Source organism: Lutra lutra, chromosome 17, assembly GCF_902655055.1.
Source record: "Lutra lutra chromosome 17, mLutLut1.2, whole genome shotgun sequence".
NCBI lineage: Eukaryota > Metazoa > Chordata > Mammalia > Carnivora > Mustelidae > Lutra > Lutra lutra.
In genome coordinates, this window is record NC_062294.1 from 48,399,068 (window position 1) to 48,408,483 (window position 9,416).

Consider the following 9,416-nt stretch of genomic DNA (forward strand, 5'->3'; position numbering starts at 1 on the left):
CTCCCTACAATCTATTTTATGCAGCAACCAGAGCGAACCTTTTAAAATGTCAATGACAAAGAGACTGAAGAATCACAGAAAACACACACAGCGTGTGGATCTTGTTTAGATCCCAATGCAGACACACCTAGTGTAATAAAAAGATACTTATGGGATATGATGTTACATATAGCTTCACAATCATCTGGGAGGAGTGGGTGGGAGAAATGAAACAACATGGGCCATCAGTAGAAAATTGTTGATGCTGGCGCCACTGGTATTATTAACGCAGAGAACAATTCTGTTTTCTCACACTTTCCGTATGTTTGAAAGAGAACATTGTTCTGGAAAGGAAAAAAAAAAAAAAAGCACACACACAAGATATACAGGGGGCCAGGGGAGAAATGTGATAATGTAAAGAAATGACTCTAAAGTTTGAAAGTTTGGTAATGATACTTTGGGTTGTGTTTAAAGATAGAAAGAAAGTCCTTATTTTTTAGAGACACACACTGAAGTGTTTCTGGATGAAATGTGTGGAATTTGCTTCAAGGACCTTAAGGGGCAAGGGGACGATGAAATAAGATTTGTCATGATGAACCTGGGTGATGGGCTGGTGATGGGCTGATTATACTCTTCCTCTTCCTTTTGGTTATGTTTGAAATTTTCCATAACCTAATAAAAAGTTTTCTTAAAAAGAGTATATGAAAAGTTAAACTCATTCATGTCACTTCCTATATTTAAAACCCTTGGTTTCCCATTCAGCTAGGCCTCTTTCTAACTCCTTGACCTCAAGATCTCCATTGTCCCCATCATTCTATCTTCCCATCACAGAGAGTTTATGGCTGTTAATGCTTTCCAGCATTTCTTTGATACAGAGTTATTGGACACCTCCTATGTGCTAAGCTCTGTTCTGGACAGAGTGATAAACAAGATAGGTTGTTCATCTTAACAGAGCATATAGTATAGAGGACAGGTATGTTGTGTTATGTAGGAAGGAGATGTGACAACAGAGTAGTGGAGGGAAAGGGGGCTCCATGAGCTAGGGTGGACAGAGGAGGCCTTCTACAATGCCAAATATTTGAAACAAGATCAGGCGGGGGGGGGGGGGGGGGGGTCAGACAACCAATGTGATGGAGAAATGACCTTGGGGGGACAGAGGGAGCCACTAGTGCAAAGGCCCTGGGGTAGGATGGACCATGGGTATACCAGCACTGGAAGTAAGGTAAGTTTGGAACATCGAGGTAGGAAAGATCCTCCGAACACAGCATGCTCTTTCCCACCTTGAGCTCTCTGCACTTGCTGTTCTGGAACGACCTTGATCCCATCATGGCCTAGTTCAATGCACAATAAAAACAACAGGTAATACTGGTAACATGTACTGACCACTGTAGGCACCGTTCTAAACTTTCCATTGATTATTGAATTTCGTCCTAAGAACCCAGAAAGGTAGAGAGACTTGGCCAAGATTACACAGCTAGAAACTGGCGGAGCCAACCAGTTACTCAGGTAATCTGGCTCCAAAGCTCGAATAACCCCACCGTCTAACTCCAACAGCTCCCAGGACTCGCCAGACCTTGTGGGTTATCAGACTGAAGACCCACCCATGCAGGGCATTTTAATGGGCACTTCACGGGTCACTCCCGTGGTGGGCGGAAAAGTGCACCATCACGGCCCAGGGAAAGGTGCCAAGCGTGCCACCCTGGGCCTGGCTCCAGGAGCTCCAGTCCTCCCAAGAACTCCGGCAGTGATGCTTCGGGAACCGCCGCCCCCATCCCCACGCTAACATCAGAACCGCGGCACCGGGGTGGGAGGGGCTGAGATTCTTGAATCACCCAATGACGAACGATGCCGGGGCGCTATGCAAATAACATGTTTTTCATTGGGCGTCAGCTTGCTCTAAGCCTGGCGTTCCGCCCCGCCCACTCACGAATTGGCCTGACTTCTTTGCAAACCCTTTGAGGAGTGAAATGGGCAGCCGGCTCTTCAAACTCCCTCTGGAGAGGGAACTCAAGCTGCCGACGGGATTCTCGAAAGGGAGGGTGTATAGGAAAGGAAGGCGCATATGTTGGGCACTGTCTCTGATCTCTAAGCTCAGTTTCCCCCAGTCAGCCACCGTAGGCCCCGCAACCCGCAGTGTACTTTCTTACGACCCTTCCTTCTATCGGTAGCTCCGCGCTTGCTCACCAACTTGCCTGCCTTGCGCACCCACCCCTCCTTCCATTTCTTCTCCCCCGCAGCAGCCTCCGCGGGCTGCGACTGCGCATGCGTACTGACGCCCCACACCGGCCTCGAAAGGGAGGAGAGGATGGAAATGAGGCTGAGCCGAGCAGCTCACGCGCGCTCCCTCCCCTCCCGTCGCTAGGCACGCGGCCGGCGGTGCAGCTTTGCCACGTCCGAGGGCACCGCTGCAGCTGGGGCGGCCGCGGCGGGAGGGGCCTGGAGCCCCGCCCCCGGGGAGGGGCCTTCTGCAGGTGAGGCGGGCACGGGTCCGGGCCCGGACGCCTGGGTGTTCGGGAAGTGGATTGGGGGATGGACGCCAGGATCTCCTTGAGAGGAATCGATTGGCGTCCTGATGCATAGGTTCCGGAGGGGCTGCATTGGTGCCCGAATGCCATGATTCCGAGGCGTGCATTGAGGCCCGGACGCTTGGAACCCCAAGGGAAAAATCCATTAGAGCTCTCTGGATCGCCAAGAAACGCCACGTTCTTTCTGCATCTCCCTCTAGGTTTCCCCTCTACCCTCCACGCTGGGAATGAAATTTAGCAACGAGAAGGAAGCAGTTCACGCGGCGTCGACGGACTGAGACTAAACCAAGACTCGGGTAAAGCTACCTATTGGGAGGTGAAATCCCGCCCACTCCGCTCAGGCTCCTCCCCTGTGACAGAGTTCTAAAAGACCCGTCCTCTCGGCTCGAAAGCCCCTACCTTGGGTCTGAGTTGCTTTGGGACCTGTCTATATAGCCTCGCCCATTCCCGGGTTCGCTTCCACGGCTGGGAGGTTCTGGTGGGGTAGGTCCCGTACATTCTAGAGGCCTAGCCAGCTCCGCGCTCAGGGCGGCCCCCGAGTTTAAGTAGTAGAGTCCCCGCCGCTCCGCTTGAGGGCTCCAGCGCCGGGTGCAAGGCGCAGAGGGTCAGGTTTGCATAAACCCCGCCCATTGTGCTCTTAGGCTCCGCCTTCGCATAGCCCCCGCCCCCGCCCCCGGATCCTAGCCTTAAAAAAAACCTTGCTCCAAAACGGACTGGTGCCTGATTTTAGTTTTACAGCCCTATCCCCATCAGCCTGGTAATCACCCGCATTGCCTACCTCTCTCTGGGTTCCCGGACCAGCAAGATGCTGGAACGAGATGCAGAGTCTGCCGCCGGGGACACCGATCCTAGTCCCACTGGCAAGGAACCAGTAACCAAGGGAGAAGGTGAGAGCGGTCCCGCCTGTGGGTAGGGGGGTCTTCTACAGGAACTGGGGCTAAGAAAATCATATTTTGAGGGACTCTCTCGGTGAAGATTTGAAGGCCTAGGGTGATGACCATTTGGGATATTTCACAAATGTGTTTTGGGGAATCCTACTATTGGCTTTGGGGAACTTCAGTGACTTTTAGGGCTCAGAAAATTAAGGGTCAGAGGGTTTGATATGCGGAATTTCAGGGTTTTCACTTGGGAATATACTAGAAACGGACACTCCCGTAGTTGCTTTGGGGTTCCAGCCAGGTAACCCTTCAGAGCTCCTTACAATGATGCATGGCAGAAGGTGGGGAATAGAGACTTGTCATTTGAGGAATCCCAGATGACATCTGAGGTTGGCTGAGGGAAGGGAAGCCTGGCCTAGATTCAGGGTGTTGGCTGATGCCTGGAGCCCACCAGCCCTCCTGTCCTGTAGCTCCCCCCCAGGGCTCAACGCAGAAGCCCAGCCAGTCGGTTCCAGGGCCTGCCTCGTCCGTGGGGGTGCCTTCCCGACCCCGTCAGCGGCCCCCACCCCAGCGCCCACACCGCTGCCCCGACTGTGACAAGGCCTTCTCCTACCCGTCCAAGCTGGCCACGCACCGGCTAGCACACGGTGGCACCCGGCCTCATCCGTGTCCTGACTGCCCCAAGGCCTTCTCCTATCCCTCCAAGCTGGCAGCCCACCGCCTCACACACAGTGGCGCCCGCCCACACCCGTGTCCACACTGCCCCAAAGCCTTTGGCCACCGCTCCAAGCTGGCAGCCCACCTCTGGACCCATGCACCCGCCCGCCCCTACCCGTGCCCCGACTGCCCCAAGTCCTTCTGCTACCCCTCCAAGCTTGCAGCCCACCGCCACACGCACCATGCCACCGACGCACGCCCCTATCCATGCCCGCACTGCCCCAAGGCTTTTTCATTCCCCTCCAAACTGGCCGCCCACCGCCTCTGTCACGATCCCCCGACGGCACCGGGCAGCCAGGCCACAGCCCGGCATCACTGCTCCAGCTGCGACCAGGCCTTTGGCCAAAGACGCCTCCTGCTCCTTCACCAGCGCAGCCACCACCAGGCTGAGAGCCAGGGGGAGCGCGAGTGAGTCCTCCCCTCGGCTCATGGCCCCCTCTGCCACCAGCTGGGGTCAGTGAAGAGGTGGCATTTTTAAGCTGGGCTGTAAGGACTTGCCTTGAGCAGACAGCTGTCAGGGAGACTGACTCCACACTGGGTTCCAGCCCAGAAGGCTTAGGAACAATTTGCTCACCTGTTTGGGGGGAGGGGAAGGGGTCATCCACAGAGACTTAACGCTGGGCCCCAAACCACAGGCTTGGAGCTGTGGTTTGAAAGCAAGCCCTGACTCTGGTTCTTCCCTCCATTTATAAGGCGAAAGTAAGAAGTCTGCTAGCATCGTTGGTTGCTGAGGAATGTGGGGAAACGGGGTCTCTCCTTATTGTAAGTTAAATCGGTGCCTCCATTTTGGCCATTTGTCCATAAAAAATTTAAAACGCTCACATACTCGTGTCAACTATTCCACTTCTAGGAACTTACCCTATAGATAAACTCAAGCACTGAAAAAGGCATAAGGATGTTGGGAAACCACCCAACTACCCACCAAGAGGGGACCAGCTAACGAAACACAATACAGCCAGAGAACGGATTATGTTGCCGTAGGAAATAAAGCTCTCTTTGTCCAGTTGGGGAACGAGTCCCTAAATATACAAAATGATAAAAGCAAGAACAAAGGGCATACTGCCAACAGTGTAAAAATTTTTAAAACTCAAGCTTTGGAGCCAGCCTAGACCCACTGCTTATGAGCCAAGGGGCCCTGGACAAGCTTTGTCACTTCTCTGGACTCAGATGCCTTATCTATAACATAGCAGAGAGTCATGGGAGTGCTAGGAGGCCTTTGTAACGGCGCAAGCATCATCTCTTGCAGTTACTTCCCTTCCTGGAGCCTGTTTCTCCTGCTATAAAATAGGAATGAGCTAACAATGGACTGCACTTCATTTTTCAGGTGTGTATTAAGCCCCTGTAGCATGCTGGGCCCTGCGCAGGGTGGTAGGCACATAGCAGTGAACAAGACAGGCCTGGTCTAGTGAGGGGGAGTGGGCGCCAGTCAACTGGGGGCCAAAAAAAAAAAAAGCAAAGAAGTCAACTCCATCTTGAAAAACAAAGTAGGGGAGGGAGCCTTGCTCCCCAGCCCAGGTACCAAGAATGACTTCAGAGTCATAGGAAAGACATCTGCGGTGTTGGCATGGGAACAGATGAGTGGAAGAGAACTGAAGGCTCCAAAATGGCCTTGTGCTCACAGGAGGTCCTGACAAGTGACTATCCTCACAAGTAGATCGGAGGTTGGCACACTTCTTCTGGAAAGGGCCCGATAGTATATATGTTTAGGCTTTGCAGGCCACAGTGCCTGCCACAACCACCCAGCTCCGCCCCTGGAGTAAAAGAAAAGCCACACACATTATGGTACACGAATGAGTGTGGCTCTGGTCCAGTGAAACTTTACCAGAATTGTAGGTGAGCTGGAAACTGCCTATGGGATGTAGTTTGCAGATCTCTGCTGTAGGTGAGTGGGGCAAGGACAGGCTCATCTGTGAACGAGCTGAGATCTGGAAGTAAAATTAAGTGGGATCCTGTAGAGGCAGAATAATGGACTCCCAAAGAGGTCCATGTCCTACTCCCCAGAACCTGAGTATGTTAGTCTACATGTGGCAGAAGGGACTTTGTAGATTCGTGATTAAGGATCTTCTCTTGAGATGGGGGGATTATCCTGATTATTCCAGGGGGTCCAATGTGATCACAAGGATCCTTATATGAGAAAGAGGGAAGCAGAAGAGTCAGAGGCGATGTGCCGATGGAAGCAGACACCGGAGGGATTCAGGGCCATGATTCAAGGGACTCAGGCAGCCTCTAGAGACTGGAATAGATAAGGAAATGGATCCTCCCCAGAGGGGACACGGCATTGCAGACACCATGATTTTAGCCCACTGGGGCAGAAGTTGGACTACTGACCCACAGAAGGATAAGCTAATATATTTGTTTGTTTAAGGGTACGAAGCTTGGGATAATTTGTTACGGCAGCAATAGGAAACGTACAGATCCCAACCTCATACCATACACAAAAATAAGTTTCTGGTGATTTAAGATCTTTAAACTTGAAAAATAAAATGGATGTAAGTAATAAAGGAGACTACCTTCGTAACCTCAGAGGTACAGAAGGAATCCTTGAGACACAAGAAATGACCATCAGGGGCGCCTGGGTGGCTCAGTGGGTTAAGTAAGCCTCTGCTCTTCAGCTCAGGTCATGATCTCAAGGTCCTAGGATCAAGCCCCACATCAGGCTCGATGCTCGGCACAGAGCCTGCATCCTCCTCTCTCTCTGCCTGCCTCTCTGCCTACTTGGGCTTTCTCTCTCTCTGTCAAATAAGAAGGAAAGAAAGAAAGAAAGAAGGAAGGAAGGAAGGAAGGAAGGAAGGAAGGAAGGAAGGAAGGAAGGAAGGAAGGAAGGAAAGAAGAAAGAAAGAAAGAAAGAAAGAAAGAAAGAAAGAAAGAAAGAACCATCACAGAGGAAGAGAGTGGTAGATTTAACCATAAACCAAGTTATAACTATGACAACAGATATAATATTATATAGAGGGTTAGAAAAATCCTTTTCGAGGAGGTCAAGTTTTAGCTGAGATCTGAGATCTGAAATGAATGGATGGAATGAGATGGTCTGTGGAAGTATCCAGCATCAGGGGTGGCACTGAGCAGGCAAATGCAAATTAGCAGGCTGCTAAACCAGCTGCTAGCTAGACCCAGGCAACTGGGCAAGGCCTTGGGGAAAGGTCGTGCGAGGGGGAGGGTTAAGTCCCTTCACACTGGAAGTCAGTTTCTATCAACATTTACGCACACAGCTGTCCTGGAAGATTTCCTCCACAACAACCACACCACCATCAATGTTTCAGGGACACAAATGCATTTTGAGAGGTGTCGATCTTGTCTAACCGCCATGGTACAGATGGGGAAACGGGCCAGGAGAGATGGGTTTTGCCTGCATCCACACAGCGGGCCAGGGCTGAGCCAGGGGGGATCCTGGGTCTCCGACACCCTGACCTCCCAAACTGGCTTGTACAAGTCAAGCCAGTTCCTGCCTGGGGGTCTTTGCACCTGCTTTTTCCTCTGCTGGGAATGGTTCTGCCAGACTTTCCCTCACTTCTCCCAAGTCCCAGCAGAGGGGTCGGTCCTCTGACACGCCTTCCCTGCCGACCCTCTCTGAACCACACTACCCTGTCCCGTCGCTCTGTAATACTACCCTGTGTTCGTGCTCAATGCTGCACAACACACTCTCAGTCTCTCCCCCAGCAGTGTCAGCCCCCTGAGAGTGGGGCCTCATGTCTGTTTTTTAAGATTTCATTTATTTATTTGACAGAGAGAGATCACAAGTAGGCAGAGAGGCAGGCAGAGAGAGAGAAAGGAGGAAGCAGGCTCCCCACCGGGCACAGAGCCCGATGTGGGACTTGATCCCATGACCCTGAGATCATGACCTGAGCCGAAGACAGAGGCTTAACCCACTGAGCCACCCAGGAGCCCCTAGTGTCTGGTTTTCACAGCGCAGTTCCATGGATCTCACACACAGTAGGTGCAGGAGGCAAAGTAACAGCCTCCCAAAGATGTCCCCATGCTGACCCCTGGAACCGAAGAATCTGCTTTGTGGCAAAGGAGAATTAGGATGGAAGCAATCAAAGTTGCTAATTGGCTCACTTTAAAACAGGGAGATTATCCCCGATTATCCAGGTGGGCTCATGGTAAACACAAGGACCTTTGAAGGTGGAAGGAAGGGACAGAAGAGTCAGCATCAGAGCGACGTGGCATAAGGAAGACTCTACTTGCCACTGCTGGCTTTGAGTACAGAAGGGGAATTGGGGAAAAGACAAGAAAGTATATTTCCCCCAGAGCCTCCAGAAAGAGCACAGCCCTGCTTACACCCTGAGTTTTTGTCCATTTTGGACTTCAGACCACCAGAACTGGAAGGTGATAAATTTCTGTAGGTCTAAGACATAAAGTCTGTGTAACTTGTTACTGAGCTCTGACTGCCCTTTGCTCTGCTCCAACCCCTTCCTGACCTCCCCAGTTGTGGGATAACGTCCAAGCTTCTCAACCTGGCGCTCGAAGCCCTTCAGGACAGCCCTGTCCTTTTGCTTCTACAGTGACATGAATGTTCTTTATCTGCGCGCCTATTACAGCAGCCACTGCGCACTTGAAATGCGGCCAGTGCGACCGACAGAGTAAACGTTCCCTTCATGTCACTGGAGTTCATTCAGATAGCTACCCGGGGGGCACGTGGGTGGCTCAGTGGGTTAAAGCCTCTGCCTTCAGCTCAGGTCATGATCCCAGAGTCCTGGGATCGAGCCCTACATCAGATAGCTACCCGGGTCCAGGGGCTACGGTGTCAGAGAGCACAGCTCCAAGGACTGTGTCCATCCTTCCAGACAGATCTTGCCCTAAACCCTCTTAAACAACTGACCCTGGGGAGCCAGGCTAGTTCCCACCTCCCGGCCTCTGCCCGCGCCACAGCCCTGGCCTAGAACTCCGTCCTAGCTTCTGCCCGATTCTCTACCACCCCATTCAGTTTCCAACTTAGCTGCGGTGGAGGCTGATGGTTCTACAGCCACTTTTGTGAAAGCCCTGGAGAAAGGGAGATATCCCTGGCCCAGGGAAGCTGAGCCAGACTTCAGGAGAGAAGCCCACCTCCCAAGATCCAGGCCTCCAGCCTGGGACCCACAGAGGGACAAACAAGACAGGAATGGGTTCAGAGGGCTAGAACCCCAGTTCCCTGCCACCTGGCACCACGGTAAGCCACCAGGGAGAAGTAACAGAGCTCCTTTCCTACCAAACCCCTGAGAGAGAGCTCCCCATTCTTCCCAGGACAGAGGTCTCAGGGCAGCCAAGATATCTGACCCTCAGAAGGGAAGCACAAACCAAACAGAGGACGGAAAGCTGGGAGCCTCGAGGAGGTTCA

The 9,416-nt window shown here is 52.3% G+C and overlaps 1 protein-coding gene across 4 annotated transcripts; it reads left to right on the plus strand.

Moving 5' to 3' along the window:
* The first annotated feature begins 1,876 nt into the window (after positions 1 to 1,876).
* On the plus strand, positions 1,877 to 4,943 carry ZNF575 (zinc finger protein 575). 4 transcript variants are annotated; one of them, XM_047711975.1, is made up of 4 exons: positions 1,877 to 2,450; positions 2,705 to 2,800; positions 3,235 to 3,391; positions 3,853 to 4,943. In XM_047711975.1, exons 3-4 carry the CDS (start codon positions 3,310 to 3,312, stop codon positions 4,509 to 4,511), a joined length of 741 nt encoding a protein of 246 aa, XP_047567931.1. In that variant the 5' UTR covers positions 1,877 to 2,450; positions 2,705 to 2,800; positions 3,235 to 3,309; the 3' UTR covers positions 4,512 to 4,943. The 4 variants fall into 4 exon arrangements, with proteins under 4 accessions (XP_047567931.1, XP_047567930.1, XP_047567933.1 ...); XM_047711974.1 differs by having other exon boundaries at positions 3,301 to 3,391; XM_047711977.1 differs by having other exon boundaries at positions 3,306 to 3,391.
* Positions 4,944 to 9,416: the final 4,473 nt, after the last annotated feature.

Excerpts from the sequence above, each read along its gene's own strand:
- ZNF575 (XM_047711975.1), top strand. The coding sequence starts at position 3,310 with ATGCTGGAACGAGATGCAGAGTCTGCCGCCGGGGACACCGATCCTAGT. Across the intron at positions 3,392-3,852 it reads ACCAGTAACCAAGGGAGAAG|CTCCCCCCCAGGGCTCAACG; the intron begins GTGAGAGCGGTC and ends CCTGTCCTGTAG.